We start from the raw sequence: 25,343 nt of genomic DNA, 5'->3' as shown, positions 1-25,343 counted from the left end.
AACCAGAAAGAACCATCTGGTTTCCAGCTACCACAGTAACAAAGCTTAAAAGTTTTATAATTTATTGAAAAGGTTCATGACCTAAATCATTCCTTTTGTCTTTGAACTTGGGGTAAATTAAAGAAACAGAAGCATCACAGTGCAGTAAAGAAATTGCTGTCATTCATGAGCTTTTTGAGGGTTTCATGCACATAATTGACGGTTTGGAATAAAGGATCCCTCTATTTGGTGTTAAGTAGATCTGGAAGTTTGGTATTCAACAGCGAATAAAAATGGATTTCAGATGCTTTCATGTGGAAATGGAGGCAGCATAACCTCTTGACACAAGATGAGATCAGACAGAGTCTTCCCATGTCGATCTATTCTTCGAGAACAATTGACACCACCATCAAGAATATTTCGCACCACAACATTCAAAGAATAAATGCCGGTGACTTCATAGATCTCCACCATCACCTGCTCAAGCCGATTGCTTCTCTGCTTGATAGCTTGAGGATCAGGAAATGATGAAGCATCAAGAAGAGGTGACACCACCTCCTTGACCCAATTTGGTGTAATAAACATTTTAAGCCTCTCAATATCTCTTGGGAAATGAGGGATGATGGAGAAGTTCAAGTCATTTCCTTTGTCACCAGCTCTGCTATGGGCAACTTCATATAGAGGAATTTTCTTGTTCGATGGAGCAGCAACTGCAAGTGCTGAGGACACCGTGCTGTTCGCGTAAATGACTTTTGGGATAACTATTGGTTTTGTTTGTTCTCCGTGGGTTTGATCTGATTCATCACATGCTGCACCTTTAATACATTGATGTGTAGAATTTGATCTCATCATTTCTGTTCGCCAGAAAACACGTTCACGTTCAACCTGAAAAGTACAAACCAAACCACAGACAGTTTCAATTTCATGATTTTCATCAATATTTTAGGAAATAACTCGTTTCTGGCATCCTAATGCAGTCTTTTTGTATGAGAACAATCATATTCTTGCACAGTTTGACCAATATGGAACAAATTTCTGGCAGGTGGGTATAAAATGAAGCCATAAATAGTCATGCTATGTTCAATTGCTGTGCAAGTGAGGGTTATGAAAATGGAGGTGGAGATCTGTCGATCAACACATGATTCACTCCCATATCCCCCCAACATCAATTCCTGTTCCACGATTCTACAGCAAGGCAGAGCCAAAGTTCCATTTTTTCTCGTCACTAAGGTGAGAAAGTCAAAGGAGCTATTTAGAGGCTAAATGGACCCACATAGACTTCAACTGAAACTCTGAAACTGTGCCCTGCTTTGACGTCTGGAGGCTCTTCCACCAGAATCGATGCAAACAAGCAAACAAATATCAGAAGTTTAGACAGTAAAAGGTCACAGCTGATCCGATGCTGTAATCCATGCTGAGCTGTTGGACTTGCATAGGAAATATGCATTTTGAGTACCAGGAGGTAGAGTTCGTGAAGAATGAAAGCAGTAGCATTTCCTTTCCTTTTGAAGTACTTGTTCATACTTTACAAAAGCAATTCTTATCAATTTCTTAATTCATCATATTTAATGAATCTACCGTGTATGTAAAATGATGAACTTACCAGTCCCTTTTGAAGAATTATCTCCTTCTTGAGTCCAGTACTGCATTCCAGAACAAACAATTCAGATATGAAGCGTTGACACCAACGCAAAAGATGGACAATATTCATGTCAACTTGTTTCCAATCATCAAGAAGAAATTAAACCACTTATGGAATTTGCTGGAACCAATTGCGCCTGAATATAGTGATCTCATATAAAATATATGACAACCAATTTTTATGCTTCATGCATGACGTAGGTTTAAAACTAACAACATAGGAAATAAAAGAATTCATGACTTATATACCATATTCCACCACCACCAGCTGGTCCATTTGTGTAGAGAGCTGTAAACTCTTCGACAAAGCAAACTGCATGCTCCTTCAGCTTGAATAAACCATCCATACGAAGTCTTATATCCATTACATGCTCGATAGAGTAAGTAACCCTATCACTTCCAGTTGCTTTCAAGCTGTCATGTCCAATAATATATGAGACAATACAATCTTTAACTCCAGGATATGCTTCATCCATCCATGACCTAACCTGATAGATAATGCAAGCATGTGTTACTTCAATATATAAGATCAATAAGCATCATGTAATATAAATTTGTAAAATGAATTCTCCTGTTTGGGACATTGCATTAAAAAAATGACGAAAGAAATTTGGACAGTTATCTAACAAGACTGGATTCTTCTTTAGAAACCATTTTAAATTAAATAAATTATCTAGATCAGGAAGGTAATTGCATATGCAGGTCTAAAATGAATTTACTGACCAGAAAGTCTGCAGCCTCAGCACGTTTGACACATCCATATCCTCCATAAGATATTTCTCCCCAACTTTTCCATCCACAATCCTGAAAGACTTGATAAAATTTGTAACATCATCCAAATATATGAATTAAAGCAAGGTTGTAGCATAAGCTACTAAAATTGTGGGCGGACGCAGTGGGGTCAAGCAGCAGTAATTGCCCCTTGAAAAATTTAGGTATTTACTACCTTTGCTATAACCTAGATATAATATGCTCCCACAATACCTGAAGTTTATAGTTTAGGTGTTTAACAGTTATTATTGGGGTATGAAAGTTGGATAAGATTAGGGCTAAAACTTTGCTGCTGTTCTTTTTGTGGCTTCTATATAAAGAGGGAGGTGGGTGAGATTTTTCATTAAATAATAATTAACAACTAAATGGTTTAAGGGAAGAGGAACTAAACAATTCTTTCACTGTTTCAATAGAAACTGCTTCCTTTCAGTCCATGCTTCCAACTACCCAGCCTTTCCAAATCCTTCATACCTCCTGATCTTTCCAAAATAGCTCTTGCAATTAGAGTTAATACTTAAATGGAAATGTAAAAGAAGAAAAAGAAGATAAAGGAGATCAGCAACTCGTGTAAACTTCCAAGGAAGAAAAGGAGGAAGACAAACAGCCCATGGATGTTGTCCCTTTTCTTTAAAAATTATTTTATCTTATATCTATCTTGTCCTCCATTTTTTCTCATTCTATTAAGAATGCCTATGACTTCAGGGTCCTATTCATTTTTGCCCCATTATGTCTTTACTGCATTTTTTCTGTATATTAATCTTTTTTTACAAACACTTTTCTTCTACTTACATTCAAAATTATATGTTAATAATGAAAGTCTCAAGATAATGAAATCTCTCTGGACTTTGCCTAACTTTTCTCTCCAAAAAAAAACAAAGAAAGAAAATTCAAAAGAGGATGGGAGCATGCCTCAGTCCCAAGCTCCATAAAGGCAGTAAGCGTCCATTTCTCTTTTTTGTACAATGCATTGATTTGTATTCACTCATTTGACAAATGCGATGAAAATTCTATTCAAGATTTTTCCTATTACAAGCTTTAACCATCCCACCCCCACACTCACACTTTACTGCATACAAATAATTTTGTTATAAGCACTTCTCCTCTGCCCATACTCAAAATTATGTTCTCTTTTCTTTGGTAAAGATTCTCCTTTGAGGATGGGTTCTTACCTTTGGCACCATAAAGTGCTCTCACACTTATTCTAGGCTTAACCTACTTACATCAGGTAAATTCTATAGTGTTTTCTTTACTATAATTTACTCAAACTAAGCTCGATCTGGTACCTTTTGCTTCACTATGTACCCAATAACCTAAGCTAAAATCGTACTTTCTTTGACCGGTAGCATACCCTGTTTTGCTTCCGGTAGTTTTTGTTACCCTTTCATTCGTAGGAGACAAAAAGAACCAAAAATAACCTCTTGCTGTCTTTTTTGCATTAGTATAATAGCATCTCACTCCGTGAAAGCTATAGAAATTTAACTAATAACATCTTCTTGATGCAGGATAATTTTACAATTTATTTTATCATCATCAATCGCCTTCATGTAGGTATTATTTCATAGATACTCTTCTATTTGACACATGTTAGCAAACCAACCTTGCTAGTATAACTCAATTTCATATTTGTTTCTATGTCTATATTCTAAGTTAGTTCTAGGTCTAGGACAAGTGGAGAAATATCATGGGATTTATTCCTTGTGTTTAAGTTTTACTATGTAATGGGTCACAATATCAAGCAGGGTCGGCGGAACTATCCCGAATCAGGCAGTTCTAGCTGTTCTGAGCCATTCCAGCGGCCCACCGGTACGGTTTTGGCAACGGAAACGAAAACCATTGCCAAAGACAGAAAAGGAGAAGGAAAGAGAGAAAAAGAGAAAGCGAGCAGGGGAGGGAGGGAGGCAGGCCGATGGAGGCCGGTGCCGGGGCAGCAAGGGGAAGCCTAAAATCGCGAAATAAGATAACGAAACAAGAGAACGACCACAGCTTCCCCTTGCTGCCCCTCTGCCAGCCTCTATAACCCTCCGCCGGCTTTCCTCCCTCCCTCCCCCACTCTCTCTCTCTCTCTCTTTTCCTCTCTCATTCTCCCTCTCCCCTGCCTCTTCAATTGTGTCGGTACAAGCCCAGCACGGCACGACGTGGGGCTGTACCAACTCGTCCCGCCGGAGAACCGATACGGTGCCCGGTACCGGTTCCGCCGACGTTGATATCAAGAGTTCTGATTTTATTACTACAGATTTTTAAAGGCTTCTAAGTCTATTCAAGAGCTCGCTCTGTAAGTTAATTGGTATAATATTTTTTCTACTAATTTTGTTTATAGACCTTTGGAGATTCCTATGTTTATCTAAGAGTCCTACTTAGGATAAATATTTAATAACTTATTTTTTGACTGGTTTTGTTCTTTGACGGTATGATTTATTTTGGTGGCTTTCAAGATTAGGCAACGAAGATTTGAAAGATATAATTAAAAAAGGGAGAATAATTACAAATGATATTGCAGCCATATGCATACCACATACTGATGTGTGCTCAACCTAACTAGGTTAGAGAACATCCTTGTAGACAATGCCAGGATGCCTATGTAGGTTCTTGCAGAAAGTTGAAGCATTCAAGATTTATCTGACGAAATTCAAGGGATGCAAGCACGTTTTGAACTGTTGTACAACTCTAAGATAGGTCCATTTTTTCAACATTGATGTACACTAGTTGATTAGTTATAAGCAGTGACAGAAACTATTCATATCAAGGCAAGAATCACTAGCTTGTGCAATTGAAAACCAGCCATATTTGCAGCAGCAAATCAAGATGCAGATTTTCTGGCAAAAGTGACAAGATTTAAAGGAAATCCATAACCTTCTTTTTCAAAATTTTCTCTGCTATTTTAGAAAAGGATTTAAGAGTTGCCCATCTTAGGCAAGAAGCAAAGGTTTTTTGTATAATATAATTTCATATTTACCCTCTAAAAGAAAAGAATAAAGAGAGAATACACGAGCGGCACAAAAGAAAGCAGTTATACATATCAAAGCAGCCATATGGCCACCGGTAAGTTATTTTGGCAACCAAATTAAACTAAGGGTTTAGCTACGGTTTTGCACCTATCTCCTACTAAAATCATGAAATAAGTCCACATGCCATAAGAATGAATCAAAGCAGTATATGTGGATAACTGTTTATTGAAAATTTGGAAATATTAACTAACTTGAACTTGTAAAGTGCATATGGATAAAGTCTCAGTTATTGCTTCTTGAATTAATTTTTCTTCCCTTCTTTCCATATAATTATCATTTTTGCATATTACTCAATAAACACATGGATAAAGTCTCAGTTATTGCTTCTTGAATTAATTTTTCTTCCCTTCTTTCCATATAATTATCATTTTTGCATATTACTCAATAAACACCACTCCTAGGTCACTAGGCAGTCCACCTACAAAGCTGCCTGGAAACTACCTGTACTCCTTGGAGAACTTGTGTAAGTCTTAATTTGAAGAGGGGTGAATTTATCTATTACCACCATCTCTCACTGCCAGCTTAAGGTATTCTCAAAAATTTTAATTTCTTTTGGATAAATTTTTGAGATAATCTTTGCACGCAAGTTTTACTGGGTCTTGACATGAAGAACAAAGAGAGCTAAAGGGCAACTACAAAAAATTTATACATGTTTAGCAAGTGGTGGGCATCATTGGTCGAAGGCATGGTCTTCAACAGGATGCCAGCACAACTAAGTATAGCGAAGCTAACCCTTGAAAATGGTTATAATTAGTGTTGGCATTGAAATTACAGGTAAACAATCTAATTTCTGCAAGACTACTTGGAATAATAGTAGAACCAATTTTTTTTTCCAATAAGATAAACAATAAGTGTTTGCATAAGCAACTAGTTTTCTTTCTATGTTACCATCAAAGAATTCATACCAGTGGAATCAACTGCAGAAGTTTGTCAGGGCTTTGGACATTAGATGGTTTTGCCCCATCACAGAGAACTCTGTCGTTGGATAATGGGCAGAAGTAGACATACCGCAAATCTATGATCTGACATATTTTGCTTAGTCAAAATTCTGATGGAGCTGCCTACGTATGATGATTACAATTATTATTTTAACTTACCACATCAGGAGTAATGTACGAACCAGGATCTCCAACCTCATAAAGAAGCTGCTGGGCACAAGTACTATAGTTCAAAACACCTCCACTACCATCTGCCTTTGCTACACATACTTCTCCCTCACAACTAATTTCAGCAAATGGAAGTGATAAATCTAAAAGTTGTTCAAAAGAAAAATCCCGGTTTTTATCTCCTGTTTTAAAGCATGCAAACAATTCTAATCAGCAGACTATAGATAATTGGTGACAGGAAAATGTATTCGCATGCACAAGCAAATTTAGGCCCTACTACTAGTCTACTGTAGAAACATGATAAAACTAAGGGTGTACCTGGATGCATGAAATATCCACCAGTGAGTTGACAACCACATTCAAGAAGATGCCCAGCTAAAGCACCTTGTGCTAGCTGTTTGAAGTCATTCCAGTTCCAACCTAGTTCATATACCTAAATACTGAACTAAAATTGCTCATATTGCTTATACAACCAAGTAAAGCACAGCATAATCAACAGTTGCTTATGTGTGTCAGTGCATGCATTCTCTAGACGAGTAATATGATGGTAGGCATTCCAGAGCAAATATAACAATAGCATGTCCATTACAAAAATAAAAAATTATAAAGAAACATGTTGATAAATGATCACCAGCCAAGAGATCTGCGACTTATATAATATCAAGAACCCAACAAATGCAGTGCCCACAAAAGACAATGGCTTTCTAATACTGTTTTGCTCCATGAATAGAATGCTAGCAAAAGTGGATAATCAATTATTTTCATCCATGAAAAGAGAGCGTGATCAAAAACAGCGCACGATTCCAGATGCGCCAATCAAATATTGAGAACACTTCAATAAGAACCTTCTTAGTAATTATATAATTATGCATGTAAAGAGCATGTTAATACAGAATTAGGGTTTGTAAAAGCAATCATGCTTTCATAATTTAAAAAAATCAAAAAGGAACTTCAAATGTTAATATCAATGAGTTCAGTAATTGGGGTCATCACTGCCAATCAGCATCATAGCATATATGCACTTTGCTCCAAATCTTTCTGAGTTCAACCCTCTAATTTGGTCATATTATACATTTAAAAGAGTAAAGAACATTTAACATATAAGAAACAAATTAATTTGGCAAACATATATATATATAGCTATATCTAAAGATTAGCCAAACAGATCCAACTTATCAAGCAGGATTACTGTTCGGGTGGCACTGATCAACCCAACTCAGAATGAGTTGAACCCAGCTGATTATTCTTTAAAAACATTGTTATTTATAACTTCACTCGCTTTCTTAGTTCCAGAATAACCTTTTAATAAATGGAGATTGATCTGAACTTGAAGTTGAGCAGATGACATTGCCAAGCAGGGTTATGGTTGAAGCAACAGTAATCCAGGTCAACATGCATCGAACTTAATCTAATTAATCATCTTTTGAAGCTTATTGTCACTAATAACTGCAGACATTTTCTAACATCTTTGTCTTCTTAATTCCAAAAATAAACACCTCCTATACAAATAGCATTATATAGAGATTGGTATAGCTTGACACGGAACATCTGTCATTTGCTAATAGAACTGCCATCACCTAAGCAGGTAGCATGAATTCTCTGATTTGAAGAAAGGGCAGCTAATTGTGGGAGGCCATCATCATTAAACCAATTATGTGTTTCCGTCTCCATGATTGTTATGAAGTGGAAATTATGGTAGTGAAATAAAGAGAAGTCAGGGTTGAAGTTGATAAGGAAGCTTCTTTCATGAGGTTTGTTGATTTCAAGTAATCTAAGGGAAGGTCCTGATCTCATGAGGCATGCTATGTCAGTATTTCAGTGTTCCCTTTTTGAGTTGATTGATATGGGGATGTAGCATTGACTATTTGCTAAATTATCTTTTATATTTCTACTTTGAAGTTTGTTTCGGAATTTCAGTTAGTTTTGTTTTTCTGACTTGGGGCTCTTGTATAATTTTTCATTTCCAATATAAATTGCCAGTTAAAATCTCACACATCTTTCATCTTCCTACTTTCCTGCATTATTTTCTTAATCCCCAAAAGGCCAAAACACTCCACCAAATTAGTGATAAAATTTCTAGGCATTTCCATTTTTTACTGAACTTTCAAGCAAATAATGGCCAGCACTTTACCTTATTTCAATTATCATGCTTAGCTTTATGCACAAAAGATATCTTTGTAAACACTGAGATGACCATGAATAGCTGAACAAACCAAAATTACTGGAAAGCCATTATATAGCACAAGCACGGATGTTGCCAAGCAGGTTACGCATACAATCAGAATATGTATCACCCATTCACAGCATTCATACTTTTTTTCCATGAGATGAATGAGCAGATCTAGCATTCCGCTCATAAAACAGCATGAGGAAGAATGAATAACAATTTTTCAGTCTAAAGTAATAATTGATGCCATACTTGATTCTGCAAGGAAAAAACCAAGGGAAAACACCTAACATGATAAATAGACAGCTCAAAATTCATCAGCCATTTGCATAAAAATATTTTGATATAAAATGTATTGGTCTTTAATTATGATACCTTTAAATGGTATAAATTGAAACTGAGGCAATCCCAGATAAACAAGTAGCGATTATAAGGCAAGAATATCATACAAAATTTGACCAAAACTACGAGTTACTGAAATGATGCAATCTTAGTGTACTTAAAAGACATGTTTCTGATAATTATTTTATTAGAGACCAAATAAACAAGATAACATTTAAATACAGAAAATGCTTTCCTGGAGCTTTTCCCATGGTCCTTTGTATCACGAAGAAAAAACATGCACCAGAATTTATACTTTCAGCCCATCAAATTAGATATTCAGAGAGGATATGTACATAGAACAATATGGCATGATTGTCGTACCACTGGTGCTAAGAAAAGTGCAGCATCAGCAACTCTAGAAGTAATCACAACATTTGGTTCATATCTCTCTAGGCACTGAACAATGGGAGCTGCTCCTAGATATGTGCTAATACCCTTCATGCATTCAGCTGAAATATCAGCTACATTTCTTGGTACAGCACATATGGATTGTTTATCCTATAGATAGAATGCATGTGAATAGTCACTCAACAGACATATGAAACATCAAAAGCACAGAATGTATGTGCACGTGAATAATGACAATTAAATGTTCACTACTATCATTGCAAAGCATAACCAAATTTGCTTAAATAGAAGAGCTTGAAAGTTGAAGTCTTCATGCATGGATAAGATGTCCATATGATGATCTAAATAATAGGTTAGGCTCAATAGATGGCAAGAGTGAATTATTTCAGTTCAGGAAGTAGGCAAATATATTGCATTAGGTGCATTATAATTCAGACAACTCAATTTTGGTGCAAGATCAAATACAGCAATGATGAAATGTCATTGTCAGAAGTTATCAAATGAAAAGTTGACCAGAAGAATAACTACTTGGGAAATAAAATTTAGTCAGATGGGGGCAAAGCACATTTTAATTCCAATAATTTATGCAAAGATAACAGTAGAGTTAAAAATAAATAAAAAGAAAGAAGGTGGTTTTCGATAATAATAAGGAAACCAAGTTAATCGGTTAACTATTCAATAAGGTCTTCTAATAAGGAAATACCTTTGTGTGAGAATTCTGAAGAAGAAATATCCAATAATTGACCCACTAATAAGAAAAACAAAAATGCTGTACAAACTGGTGTCAACTATCATTGAATTGAATTAAGGGCCACATTAGAAACCACAGTGTCTACTGTTGTTAATGTAAGCGTGAAGAAGCATGTAAAAGTGAGAAAGGAGATACAAAAATACTACTAAATTCAGGAAGAAAACAGTTCATAGAATTATATGGGACATTTTGGGAAACACACAGGAAACAATAGCATGAACATTGCAAGGTAATTATTTTCTTTAGTAGTTTCCCCATAGTTATCCATCAGTTTCTTTAGTTGTCACTCATGCATTTCTTTATTTTGGGCAGACCAGTTTACTTTTCAAAGTTGGTTGCATATGAATCATGTTTCCTAGCAACTAACAGTAGAAGATGATGTAAGAAAGATTTCAGAAAAAGATAAAAACCACATAAAAGACCAATTCTCATGGACGTTATTTTCTTTCTTGGACAACTCAGGAAAAGATAAGAAAGGAGGAAAAAAATACATGGTTTTTATGGACCTGGAGAAGGTAATACTACAAAATAACATGAGAAGTGGTATGGTGGGTGTCAAAGAAGAAAGAAGTATTTAAATGGTATTTTGACAATAACAGAGGGACATGCAGGAGCAATGACCAGACATCCTGATTATAACAAAGAAAAAAAAGATTCTAGAGATGCTGAGGCTAGACCACAATAGACATGAAGACAACATTTCTTTTACGTTGTCATTTGTAAATTCAGTTCTAATATACAGGATGAGATGTCATGATGATAGTTAATTGCAAATATAATGTTACAAACGAAACAAGACTAGTGGGGCACCCTGTATATCAAGGCCTGTTAAAAGATCCATGCGTTTGTATGATTAATTATTTTGAAATCCATGAGTAAATTGATCTTACAGTTCCAAGAATAAAAAGGGACAGACCAACATTGGATTTGGTGGAAAAGCTTTGGAATGAAATACTGCAGAACTAAAACAAATTCTAGGAATTTTGATGGAAGTAAAAAATGAAAATACAACCCAGGTAATAATTGATGGCCACAAACATGATCACACTTGTTGCATTAAATTATTTTTTTAAAAAAAAGAAGGAAATGCCGACGTAGAAGTGAACATGTCGAGTATAGATGGAGTAGGATGGATCATGGACACAGTCGGCATGTGATTTTGGTTCTACTGACGAATGCTCAGCACTTCCCTATGAGGCACAGAGTAAATTCATTAAAAAATACGCATAAAACAACAAAAAGTTCAAAATTACAGGGTCCAGAATGTTGAGAAATAAAAAGGATTAATGCATGTGTAACATAGCAAGAAAAGTTCACTGTAGAACAGGATGCAATGTAGAAAAGAATATAGATAAAGAACAGGTGATTAACACATCTCTTCGGTGTTGCGCAAGTTAAGGAAATTGTGGTGGCAACCTGATTAGGTGGCATAAGAATGTGCAATAGTGATCTTCTAAGCATAATCAATGAAAACCAAAGAAGCAGCTTAAAACAAGAGGGACACAGATGTGTGTCCAAAGATCAAGAAAGACAAGGAGAAAACCTATTATATGGATAGCAGTCGTGTAAAGACATATGGAAAAGCTATACCGAAAAAGGATGTAGCCCCTCAAGAGCAACAAATGGTGATGAAGGATCAATAAATGGATTTTTGGTTATGGTCATGTTATACATGCTAATATATGCACATACATAATATGGGTAGCCATGTCAACAACTAAGATAACAAAACCCTTCAGTAAATGGCCAAAGTTCGACCAATTATATATCAAAGTGGTTAGAAACTTACACCTTGCCTTTTATCAGATCCTTCAGATGACAAATGAAGTCCTGTAAAATATGTGAGGAGCTTCAAGATCATTATCTTGCAATGGAAAACAAAAGAAACTGGATGAACCAGTAATACAAGACTTAGACATGCTAGTATCATGGATCAGGACTAAATTTCTAAAAAGAAAATAATAAGAAATAGCATATCGATTCAGCCTGTTAAACTACTGCAAAGTGAGAAGTAAAAGAACTGTAGCATCCTTTTTTCAAATTGGTTAACTGGGGCACAATAACCTTTTTCCAATAAAAATGTTTCATTCTTACCTAATTTGTCCAAAGAAACCTCATAAGCAATGGAGACAATTATATTGAGTCCCAGATCATTTGCAACATCCAGAACTTCTTTTTGTGCGCCAAGTGGGTCCACTTCCATTTGACAGTTTCAACATGCACAGAGTACATCAGTAAAGAAGGTCATTAAATTTCTTTGCAGATTTATCACCAGTGAGAAGATTATTACTTGCACCCATATTAGTGACAATACAAACTCCTCTTTCCACAGCTAAAGGCAGAAGCAGCGACATCCAATCTGAAACTGCAAATTAACAGATTGCCCGCACATGACAGAACGATTATACATCAGAAAGGATCCTGATAATAGCTGATCAATAGGGTAGATTGAACTGCAAGTAGTCAAAGAAAAGTGGTTCGAATACAACTAACAACATTCTCAAAAAAGAATCGAACTAACAAACAACATTAGCCTGTTGACAAAGATTCCCATAAATGAACATAAGCGTACCATAGGTTAGCATAAACAGAAATCCTTTCTCGTTAGATATTTGTTCTAATGGCAGGCATTGCACATCAGAATTAATATTCATTAAGATTTTCGCTGTTTGATTGATCAAAAGCTTTCAGTTCAGAAATGATTTAAGGAAAGCAGCATACTTCGAGAATCATAGCCTTTTCCTCCAGTCATCATAACCTGGAAGCGATCAGCTAGTGTCCTCTCAGCCAAACATTCAAGCACAAGATAGTCAAGCTCTTTCACTCTTTGAAGCAACTTGAGAGCAGCCAGTGGCCTATCTCCACCAAAACCTGCTCCACATCCAACATAAACTTTGTCCTTCCGCCTGTTAGGATTGTCCCTCTGCCATACAGCAACATCAGTAACAATTAGCTCCCACAGTTCCTTTCTTCAAGAAAGACTACCTTTTTTCCATTCTTGAAGAAAATAATATAGAGAGATTACCAGTTTGATCTTACAGTCACATATTTCACCTTTTTCCTTTGTTTCCATTGTCGAGCACCCTTCAGCCAGAAACAAGAACATGAAGATACCAAGTAGCCGAAGCATAAATCATACATAAAACAAAATGGAGAGCACCTAACGGTTTGACACCATTGTGAAGAACCAATGAACTAGGAGCTCATTACTCTATGGAATTATGAGTTAACCGATAGCAAAAGCGTTCGTACGAATTCTGAAGCATTTCACACGCAAAAAAATATACAAATACAATTACACATATGAAAATTACGTCGATCAAAGACACATAAACCCTATCTTTTAAGTAGTCTTCGCGAAGAGCGATATAAATTGGAAAACTCGAGTGACATAGATTACGCTAGAGAAACAAACTCAGAGGGGAAATCTAATTAAATTAGGCGAAGGCGAGCAGCAGCGTGACACAAAATTCGACCTCCCACCTGGAAATTCTCTCTTGGGGAAGAAAGAGATTGCCGCCTGAGGGACTGAAGACAAGGCCCGGCTCTGGGCTTCTAAGCGAATCCAGTCGCTGCGGCCCGCTGTTTTTGGTCAAGAGACGGAACGAGATGCTGATGATGGCCTCCCTTTCTAATGTCTAAAAATATATGATATATGTGACATATAGTAAAAAAATAATTATATATAATTAGAATAATATATATTTGCGAAATATATAAATTTATGTAATAATTATGCAAAAAATATAATTATCTCTTTTTTTGGTAGAAAATACGAGGAAAGGTAACATAGCAACCCCCACTGGGCTCCCTTTCTACCAAGAAATATTCGATGTAGGTAGAAATTTTGCTCATTCCCTCCCCGACCCGTGGGCACGTGTGAGAACGTCACCCCAGCCCCATCTCAGTGCCAGCTGGACCAGATAGCATTTTCACCGAGTGTGTGAGGACCCGTGCGGGCGTGTGTTTAGTCCCACATCGGTTATTCGCTGGGTAGATCTTGGGTACTTATACAGGATCAAGGAACTAAATAATACCTTCCGGCTAGCCATTTTGGGTGAAGTCTTGGGTTGTTACAAATGGTATCAGAGCGGACCCGGCCCATAACCTATGTGGACTAGGGGACACTGCAGCACGGATCTATTGGGGCTGACCACGGGCCAATCGTGGTGTTTGTGATTAGATTTGAATAGATATGAACCCTTAGCCTGACGAGGACGTCAGGGCTTGAACGGAGGGAGTATGTGAGGACCCGTGCGGGCGTGTGTTTAGTCCCACATCGGTTATTTGCTGGGTAGATCTTGGGTACTTATACAGGATCAAGGAACCAAATAATACCTTCCGGCTAGCCATTTTGGGTGAGGTCTTGGGTTGTTACAGAGTGTATCCAGGCAAAGAACATACAGTCTCCAATATTTAATCGACGTCGCGCGTTTCGAACCTGGACCATGTCGGTGGAAACAAAGCTCCGTTCCAATTGTGCTACCATCTTGGTGGCATAATTGTCTCTTTCAACAACAAAAATACCTAATTATACTATTTATGATAAATCTTGACATATAATGTTTAATGTACTATTATCTATCAAAAATAGTAAATTTAATCAACAAGAGTAAGTGAAAACCCATAGTGTAAATGTAAGCTATATAAATCAGCTTAATGCTCTTAGATATAATATTATACGCGATTTTAATTATATATATATATATATATATATATATATATATATATATATATATATATATTAAAACAAAGAAAAAATATTGCCCTCCTCCATCCCAGGGCTCTTCTCTTTCCTCCCCCATAGGTCCGCTCTCTTTAGCCCCCAACCACAAGCCCTTTTCTAACTTATTTTCACTTTTTATTTTTTAATATATTAATTATATTTTTCTCAAAAAAATGTCTATGTTTTATATTTTTCTTCATTTCTTTTTTTCATAAATTTTATTTTATTGAATATCCTTTTTAGAGTTTTTAGGTTTGCATTGTATATTTAATTTTTGATCATTTATTTATCTTGCAGAGGATCCATTTTCATTCATGTTCTATGCATGCTTATGTTTCATTTTGTTTTCACAAGATTTAACTTTTGCCAAATTTCTTACTCCTATTTATATATTTATTTTTATTTAAAACTTTATCATCTAACTTATAAATATATAAATTTGATAATTTCTTTTTTTATTTCTTTTCTTCTAACTCCATTAACTTCTCTTTCTATTTTTAATTCATTTATATAATTTCTCAATTTTTGTTTTGTGTCATTGATTTGGTTTTATTTGTATCTTATTATATTATTTTCTTTTTTCTTCCTCTGCATGCTTACCACTTTACTTCATGGATTATTTTGCATTTTAGATATACAATAGAAACTTTCAAGTTTCTCTTTATTCTTTTTTTTTTAAAGCGATCCATTTTTACTTTAGTAATATATGTTTTCTTATGTCATTTTATCTTTATTTTGTTTTAAGTTTTCTGTTTAATTACAATTTGTTTTCCTTAGTTTTATTTATATTTTTGTTTTGTATTCTAAATTTCTTTTTTATTATCTATATATATATTTATCTAAATCAAAATAAGAAAATAGAAATAATTTATTATTTTGTTTTTGTCATGCCCCGAATCTAGCATCTGAGTCTGAAATGTAATACAGCTGCATACTTTTTAGAGCAGAGCCCTAGAGAATATATTAGGCTTAAAAATTTATCACAATTTTAATATTCGTAGACCAAAATGATCTCATCTTATGACAGATAACAAAACTGTTCCAATTACAAAATTTAATTTTCCAACCAGTATTAGTGATGTTTTATCTAAGCATCCTCTCCACTTGTAATTTCAACCACAGTCATATACTATGCAACCTTCAACTCTAAAAAAGAGAAAGAAGAAGAAGGTTATGAGCTTCACAGCTCAATAAGAATTTCAAATTGTTACACTATAGATAATAAGAAAATAATCAACTTATAAATCCAGATAAATGAATATCGTATCAATAGTCAAAAAACTCATAAATAGCATGTATATAAGTTTTTATTAACATTTTTTCAAAGAAGCATATACAAACATATATAAATATTTCATATATAATCCATTGTTCAACAACAATTTCTTAAGTCATGTTATTCATTCTCATTAATTTGATTTTCAAGTTCCATGTCACTTTTCTTTTCTAGCTTTGGACTAACCAAGTTCTTGATTCGGTCTATGATTGATACTATACCAGGTTATAACCTATGGTGGCTATCCCACTCGTAGTAGTTTTTCACGCATAAGCCGATGTCAGCTATTCCACTCGTAGTGGCTTTTATGCATAAGCCTATGTCCGCTATCCCACTCATAGTGGCTTCCACGCATAAGCCCGTGTCGGCTATCCCACTCGTAGTGGCTTCCATGCATAAGCCCGTAGCGGCTATCGTACTCGTAGTAGCTTCCACGCATAAACTCGTGGCGGCTATCCCACTCATAGTGTCTTCCATGCATAAGCCTGTGGCGGCAATGATGAAGTTAATTTAAACCATATCTTATATACTTAATTTACCTATTACTCTTATCAAATTAATTATCACATGTCTGTAAAATTCAAGATATCTTGGTTCATCTAATCATATTCTCAATATCTGATATGTATAATAACCAATACTTGCACCGGAAATTATATATAAGCATATTGTTACATCCCAATCTAATACAAATCTCATGATCTAAGAGTTTGATTTGAACTCGGATTGCTTAATACTACAAATTTTGGAATAATACTAGATTACTCTACATTCTCGATATTACAGGATTTCAGTGTTATTCACGTTTATCACTATAATCTGAAATTCAACAATTTAAAATGATTAAAGAAGAATGCATCTTTTGAGGGGGAGCTTTAGATATTCAGTATCCTATCCCAAAGACACTTTATTTTGATGCATGCTTTGAATTTTATGGATTGATTTTGATGAACCTCCTTATATTGCAAGACATGCTTTAATTACCTTAAGATGAGTTCTATAAAGGTTGTCTTATCTCAAACCTTGAGTCTTATGAAAATAAGCTGAAACTTATAGAAAATATATTTTTGAGATTGACAATTTTGTTGAACATTATCTTAGGATTCTAAACTCTTAAATGGAATGATCAATTGAGGGGGAGAAAGAAAATTTCAGAAGGAGAGGTCTTATGGAACTTAATTACATGAATCTATAGGAGAGGGAAAGAATACTAAATGAAAAGTGATCCTAATACTCTCCAATATGTATCATCTGAAATTTAAATCTCAAAATCTTTATGATACACCTTGAGGCGTGTTATTTGGTTAGTATATCTTATGCATCACTCATGAACCAAATTACAAATCTTAAGAGCCTCTAATTTAATAAAACAGGGGGAGAACAATGTATTAAATTTTCTTGAGTATCTCTTAGAAAATCTATTTTGAACCTCACTAATGAGTTTTAATTGGCTTGCTCTTTAGAACTTCTATTTTGTGCCAATTCATTATTTTATGTATCAAATTGTGCTTATTTTCTAAAGGAATAAAAGAAAGTCTTTAAAAGAGCTCAAAGATGTATCAAAAATTGCATAAACTCATATTTTGGTATTTGTGCCCCCAATGCTCTTATTATCATAAAAGAACTTTGAAGTCATTAAGAATTAATGATCCAACATGATGATATGTTTTTCCAAATATATAAGTTTTGATCTTTTACTCTGAAAATTAATTAAATTGCTCTCATGTTGATAAATACTTAATAGATTGGGCAAAAGGTCTTAAATGAACAAGCTTTTATACTTAGTGAAGAGAGGTTAGATTTTCACTCATATTTTTTCTTGACTATCATTTGTGGTACTTCTTGAATTAACCTAAGGAAGATTCCACCTACACTTGATTAGAAAACTATCTGTGGTATCAAATTAAAAAACCTCTTGAATTCACACTCGATGTGTTCTGCTCTGATCTTTGTACTTAATGTTTCACTATCTTTTTGATGTTGTCAAAAAGGGGGAGAAATATCTAAGTATATGCTATATACTCAGAATGCTTTATTACTTTGAATTGAATACAAATCAGCTTAAAATTTAAATATGTTGATTGTGTTAAGCTGATTAAATCTAAAGCATTATCATGAAGTATGTTTTTAAATATATATGTTTTCTGCTTCATGCAACTTAGCTATGTATTACTTCTAGAAATCAATATCTTTTATATTGCATATACTCCAAGTTTTGTCATCATCAAAAAGGGGGAGATTGATGACCCAAAGATTGATTCATAGATTGATTTTGATGATCACAAAACCTTGAAGTATAGATACTAATGTTTATGTTGCAAGGAGAAAGATATTTATTTTGCAAGGAACATAGCAAGTTGGAAGAACACAAGAAGGCCTCCAAAGCTCTCAAGTTGGAAGAAAGCTACAATTTATTGGCCCAAAGTTTAAAGTTCAAAGGATTCAAATTGGAGGAGTAAAATCAAAAGAAAAATTCAAAAGAACAGTCTTCGAGTCGACTCCAGTGGAATTCGAGTCGACTCCGGAGAAGTATGAGTCGACTCCGGAGAAGTATGAGTCGACTCCTAGGAGTCACAGGCAGAAAAGTCAGAGAGCAGTTTTCGGGTCTGAGATTCGAGTCGACTCCAGTGGAACGCGAGTCGACTCCGATGGTTGGTAGATCGACTCCAAAGAAAGCAAGAGTCGACTCTCAGCGGAACACAAGAAAAAAGTCAGAGAGCATTTTTGGGACTCTGAGATTCGAGTCGACTCCCGCATTGCACGAGTCGACTCCGCGACCATCAACAGACAGAAAACCAAGTTACTGCCTCTGAGATTCGAGTCGGCTCCCAGACAGTTCGAGTCGACTCCAAGGCAGCGCGACCCCAAAAATGCAGAGGATCAGTTTTTGGGCTCTGAGAGCCGAGTCGACTCCAAGAGAATCCGAGTCGACTCGAGGAAGAAAATCAGAAAGTATGTCCTCTGGATTCATGGGATGAGCCGACTCCGAAGATGCCAAGTCAGCTCCAGATGTTGGCGAGTCGACTCCGGGTTAAGTCGAGTCGACTCCCAGTCAAGGCATGCACTTTAATTCAAATTTGGAACAGTAGCCGAGTCGTCTCCAGTAAAGCACGAGCCGACTCCTGCAACAGGCGAGTCGACTCCTGATCGCGCGAGTCGACTCCGATCCCAACGGTAATATTATCAGGAAGTGCAGACTGTGTCCAACGGCTCTTTTTCTTGTCTCTAACGGCTATATTCTTGTTTCCACGCCATCTAAAGCTATAAAAACAAGAAGAGAGCTAGGAGAGAAGTCATGGAAGTGGGAGAGATCATCTAGGAAAGAGATCTCAAAGAGATTACAAAGGAAATCTCCCATAAGCACAAAAAGGGCCATCCAAAACGAAATAGAGAGAAGAAGAGCATCCAAGTGAATCCGAAAGCTTCCTCTCCATCCGTGTGCTGCCTCGGGGATCCTCTACTTCATGCCAAATCAGAGGAGGATCAAGTAAAGAAGAAGCCGAGTTCCTCCATCTACAAATTAGTTTGAGGGCTTCTTCTCTTTTCTTTACTTATTTACATTTGCTATATTTGCTTATTTGAGAAGCTTGTATTTGATTCAAACTCTTGTTCTAATATCTTGTAACTTGATTCAATCAAGGGATTGAATCAAGGGGATAAGGTTTGTTGGTGAGCCAAAGGGAAAAACCAACGTTGTAAGGTTGTGGTTGGTGAGCCTTTGGGGAAAACCAACTGGGTTGATTGTGAACCCGGAAAACAATCATTGTAAGGTTGTGGTTGGTGAGCCTTTGGGAAAACCAACTGGGTTGGATTGTGAGCCCGTGAAAACAATCGGTTGGTTCTAGTCGGTGAGCCTGTGAAAACCAACCGAGTTCGTTGTGATCTCGCAAAACAACAAGTTGGGTTGTGAGCTTGTAAAACAACCGACTGTAATCTAAGGGATTATAGTGAAATTCTCAAGAGGTCTTGGGGAGTGGATGTAGGTGCTGGGGTGCACCGAACCACTATACATCTTTGTGTTTGTGATGCCTTATCTCTTGTATTTCATGCCTTCCATTCATGCTTGATTGTGTAATATCTCTAGCTTTGTTTTCTATAGAGTTATAAGTGATTTGCTTAGCTTCCACTCCATTCTTACCATACACATAGATTAAGATTGATCATACAACTATAAGTTAATTTTAGATCAATTGCACCCTAAAGCCATAGTATAATTGCTCTAGCTTAATCTTCCACTGCTTTACTTGTAATTGCCTAGAGCTTAAGTAAATAACATCCTATTATTCTGCTGCAGTCTATTCAAAGTAAAAATTAGGGAACATAATTTTTAGAAAATCCAATTCACCCCCCCCCTCTTGGGTTGTCACCTTGGGCAACAAGTGGTATCAGAGCAGGTGCTCTAAGATTAATTATTGATCTCACGATCAGGAGCCAAAGATCATGACAACTCAAATAGATAGTTTTCTAGGAGAAGGACAGTTAATTGATAGGCCTCCACTGTTTAATGGCATAGACTACACATATTGGAAAGCACGCATGCGCATTTTTATTCAATCACAAAACTATTATTTATGGAAGATCATAATAAATGACCTTCATACACTCTCTAAAACTATTAATGAAAAGGACTTAGCACAATTGAATGCTAATGCTATGAACATATTATATTGTGCTATTCATGAAACGAAGTTTAATGAAATTTCTGCATGCTTATCTGCTAAGGAGATCTGGGATACTTTAGAAATTATTTATGATAAATCTCAGATTAGCTCACATGTGCTTCAATTGCGTACTAACAATGAGATTGCAGAATCCTCCACAGTAGCCGAGTCGACTCCCAGTTCGTCCGAGTTGACTCCTAGAGGAGAACAGTCTGAAAGGCAGAGACACAGTCTTGAAGACCCTGTGAACGAGTCGACTCCAAGTAGTTCCGAGTCGACTCCCAAGCTAGCCGAGTCGACTCCAATAAGGTCCGAGTCGACTCCGAAGCAAATCAGCTTCCGAAAGACAAGGAAAAAGAGGAAGCAAGAAGAAAGGAAGAAAGAGATAAAAAGGAAGAAAGCCTTGACCAAGAAAGAGTCAAGCCAAAAAATAAAGGTTAGGAGCAACAATGATGATATTAGCTCCAAGAAACTACAAGAGGTAACTGACTTGTGCTTTATGGCACAAGAAGACAAGGTAAAATCTGAATCTACTCTTACCTCAAATGATTTTCAAGAAGAATTCTCTTATGATGAATTATTAAATGCTTTTCATGAGTTGTATAGTGAATGTAGAAAATTAACTGTAAAGAATAAAAATCTTAAGAAACTAAATTCTGAAAATGAAAGCTTAAGGTCATTTTCAGAAGAATTGATTCAGAAAAATCATAGCTTAATTAAAGAAAATCAAAACTTAAGTAAAGAAATTAATCAATTAAAATCTTTTATTAACAAATTCACCGTAAGTTCAGAACGATTAAAAATGATGTTTGAAAGCCAATATGTTACTTATGATAAATCAAAACTTGGCTTGACTTCTGTACTTAACAATAAATCTCTAGAGAAAAAGATTATTAATTCACCAAACAAACCATTAAATAAGATAACTTATTTCAAAAACGAAAAGAATGGGCATAACAACTTTACCTATCGTTCTAACACAATTAAATCAAATGGTAAAGTTATTAATATTAAACAGATATGGGTTCCAAAAGGAACCATATGTCCTAACTCTCAAGGACCCAAGCAAGCTTGGGTACCCAAAATGAGAAAATGAGGATGAACACATAGGTGTACCAAGATACCCATGGAACAAAAGAAACTTAAAATATACTTATGAAAAGTTATTAACAAAAATCAGTAATCCTTGCATCTCATCATTATTTTTGCTTAGTATTTGATATAAAAATTGCTAGTAGTGATCAATTTTGTGATATAGAAAATACTTTTGGAAATATAATCAAATCATTTCATTTATAGTATACTTTACTCACTATTGGATAAGTTGCTAAATGATTAATCAATTTGTTAAGAATAACTCTATGAATTCTCTATATGCTTGATTGATAGTTATTATCCATGGCATTATTGTTTATTGATCATAGATATGATAATGTGTACTTGGTATGCTTTTGAATATATGCACTATGAATACCAAGAAACCATCCTTGGCATATAAAATCAACTCATGCTAGTATGTACTTAATCTCAAAAGACCTTGCCATTGGCTTACTTAGATTATCTTCTGAAAGGTCAAAGTTTGCTATGCATGTTAACTAAGGAAACAAACAAGAATCAATTTCTAAATCTAAAGATGTTGTTTCCAACACTAAGTTTTCAAAAGTTTACATTAGTCTTGTTCTTGGCACTCAAATTAAAATATTTTCTGCATTGACACAAACTCACAAAAAGCGATCAAATGATAAAGGTTTGCAAACTATGAAAGTAATGTATCATGGCATAGTTTTGAAAACCAATTTTATGTCAAGTTGTGCACAGAAAATAATATTAAATTCGATTATTTCAGCACCAAGGACACCTTAGGTAAAATAGGATTAATAGAATCTTTGAAGAATTGAAAAAGGCAATGTTGTATGATAGTCATCTACTTAAATGATTTTTAAAAGCTATCATCACTGCTTGTCATACATATGACTTCTATTAGATCTATCTTTGATGAAAACTTCTTTTGATCTTCTGAAAAATAGAAAACGAACTATTGCGTATCTCTCATATTTTTCAGTCGTACATGTTATGCTTGATATGTTCTCTTGAAAAATAATGCCAAATCTAATAAAGATATTTCTATCTTTGGATATCATTCATCAAGCAATGCATATAGAACATTCATGAAAAATTCTAGTTGTAGAAGTATCAATTCATTTTATTCCTTATAAGACTAATGATTTATTATCAAAATACTAAAATCAAATTATATGGTTAATCTTTTACATATGCACTTAATGAAGAAAAATTAATGACTACTAAAAGACTAAATCAAGAAAAGAGAAAATAGATCTTGATAAAGATTCTTGCATGATTAGAAGTAAAGATCATCATTATCATGTGCTTGCTTCATGAGGTTTATATTCTGTCAAATGAATGTGTAGAATTCACTCCTATGTGGTTACTTCATTAAAAAGGAGATCTATGAAAAATAACCACCATATTTAAAAATACACATTACATATATGATAAAGCAATATGTGATTTAGAACAAGCATCAAAAGCATGATATATAAAAGCTTAAGCAACCTTTTTGATAGAAAGTAATAGTGATAAATCTATGCATCAAAAAGATGAATTTGTGATATCTTATTTGCTCAAAGTATGCATTGATGACATCATTTTTGGTTCTACTAATGAAGAGTTATATTGCAAAGTGAGTTTGAAATATGATGAATGAATTAACATCTTCTCTCAAACTCCAAATTAAGACAAACAGGAAAGGGGATCTTCATTGACCAACGTTAGTCCACAAGAAAACTCTTATAGAAGATTGGCATGAAGAAGGTATATCTATGACCCCATCTTGTAGAATTTGAAAAGGATGAGCAAAGTAGATCTATTGTGTTAAAGCTGTATTGAAGCATGATAGAATAATTATTTTATCATACAGCTAGTAGACCAGATTGTATGCTCATTATGTGACCTTGTGCAAGACTTCAATCTAACTTTAATTAATCATATCTTATTGATAACAAATAAATCATAATCTGAATTTTGATAGAAACAAATGTTTAAGGCAATTTGATCAAAACTTAGCTAGCATGCCTTATTGATAATTATCTTAAACAAATAGAATCTAAGCTAAATTGATGTTGAAAATAAGAAATTAATTTGACCTTGATGAATCTTCCTATTGCTTCACATGCTTGTCCTTGAACAGTCTTGGTTAATGAAACTATCTCTTTAGTTCAAGTGACATATGTTTGCTTATGTTTAGGCAATTTCTTGAGTAAAGTGACTCAACATTCAATTATTATCATATCTTAGGTTGAGTTACCTAGTTAAGAAATATGCTATATGAATGTTTTGTATCTTAAAGAAACTAAAGACTTTCTTTCAAGAAAGAAAAGGAATTTGGTAATAATGCAAAATCCTTGAGCAAGAAAATGAGTGATTTCAGCTTGAAGGACACCTCCACATAAGATACAATAAACATTCACATGCAAACAAGAGAGAGGATCTTCTTCAGCCAAAAGTTCACACATAAGAAATCTAGTTTGGCTTGAAGAACATATAATGAATAAGTAATTCTAGATATCTCTCTCATAAATTAACTGAGCAAAGTCAATAACTTTAAATCTTATTATGACATGGTTAAAATCATTAATTGTTAATCTTTTGATATCATGTCCATATATGTATTAATTGACTTATGCTTTTGGAAATTGTTTCATGGTTTGCCCAAACTAAATGATTTCTTAGCTTATATCATAACCATGAAATACACAAGTATATGCTTAAAATTTTGATGTAAAATAACTTGTGAGAAGTTATGAATCCTTGAGCACAATGAAAATGTTGTTTGCATAATATACATCTATATGATACATAAGATTATCTCTTTATTCTACTCTTTCATGTAAATCACTTGAGAATGACAAAAAGAGAGAGAGATAAAGAAAAGAAAATGGACATTGTTCAAGAGATGAAAAATCTGAGCAAAGGCAAGTACTTCAATCTTAAGGAAAAGCAAAACAAGCATAATATATTCGGCACATTTGGAAGGGATAAAATCTATAATTAATTACACTCAAACAGGGAGAGTTTGGAGTGAACATTTTAACCTTTCTATATTGCTCATCATAGGGATGGTGCCAATGGGGAGGCTAGTGGTAGTACCCGGCACTATTTGACCCAACTATTCGGTGTAGGGTATATTAGGGACGGCACAAGAGGGAGGCTAGTGGTAGTACCTCGTGCCCCTTCCAACTCCACCGGATAGGGAGCAAATAGAGTATAGAGCATAAGAAAGTAAAAAAAGAAAGACAAAGTAAATGAAAATATATAAGAAGAATCAATTCAAATTTTTAGTCACTTAGAAACACACCTTAAGGATGAAATCAGTGCAAGATTATAATTAAATAGGGGGAGTTTATTTGAAAAGAATTGATTTTGATCCTTGACATGCTTACTCTTAATATTCTAATGCATGACTAAACACATAATATATGTTGCATGTGGAATGATGTTTTGAATTATG

General features: G+C 34.9%; 1 protein-coding gene across 7 annotated transcripts; it reads right to left on the bottom strand.

Annotated features, from left to right (window-relative positions):
- Window positions 1-41: 41 nt before the first annotated feature.
- Window positions 42-13,807, bottom strand: LOC103712139 (propionyl-CoA carboxylase). Of its 7 annotated transcripts, none has more exons than XM_008798572.4 (14): window positions 13,636-13,807; window positions 13,178-13,236; window positions 12,874-13,075; window positions 12,443-12,517; window positions 12,247-12,348; window positions 11,942-11,982; window positions 9,375-9,551; window positions 6,821-6,935; window positions 6,494-6,684; window positions 6,302-6,418; window positions 2,344-2,424; window positions 1,870-2,108; window positions 1,583-1,622; window positions 42-864 (listed from the first exon to the last, which is right to left on the bottom strand). In XM_008798572.4, exons 2-14 carry the CDS (start codon window positions 13,223-13,225, stop codon window positions 280-282), a joined length of 2,013 nt encoding a protein of 670 aa, XP_008796794.3. In that variant the 5' UTR covers window positions 13,226-13,236; window positions 13,636-13,807; the 3' UTR covers window positions 42-279. The 7 variants fall into 7 exon arrangements, with proteins under 7 accessions (XP_008796794.3, XP_088573790.1, XP_088573791.1 ...); XM_088717664.1 differs by having other exon boundaries at window positions 12,443-12,605; window positions 13,636-13,780; XM_088717665.1 differs by having other exon boundaries at window positions 12,443-12,605; window positions 12,725-13,075; window positions 13,636-13,746.
- Between the last annotated feature and the right edge of the window lie 11,536 nt (window positions 13,808-25,343).

The sequence above is a fragment of the Phoenix dactylifera genome, chromosome 3 (assembly GCF_051530095.1).
Source record: "Phoenix dactylifera cultivar Ajwa chromosome 3, Ajwa_hap1_PhDact_Kaust_v1.1, whole genome shotgun sequence".
Lineage (NCBI taxonomy): Eukaryota > Viridiplantae > Streptophyta > Magnoliopsida > Arecales > Arecaceae > Phoenix > Phoenix dactylifera.
The sequence above is the reverse complement of the archived record's forward strand: the minus strand, read 5'-3'. Positions and strand labels throughout refer to the sequence as shown.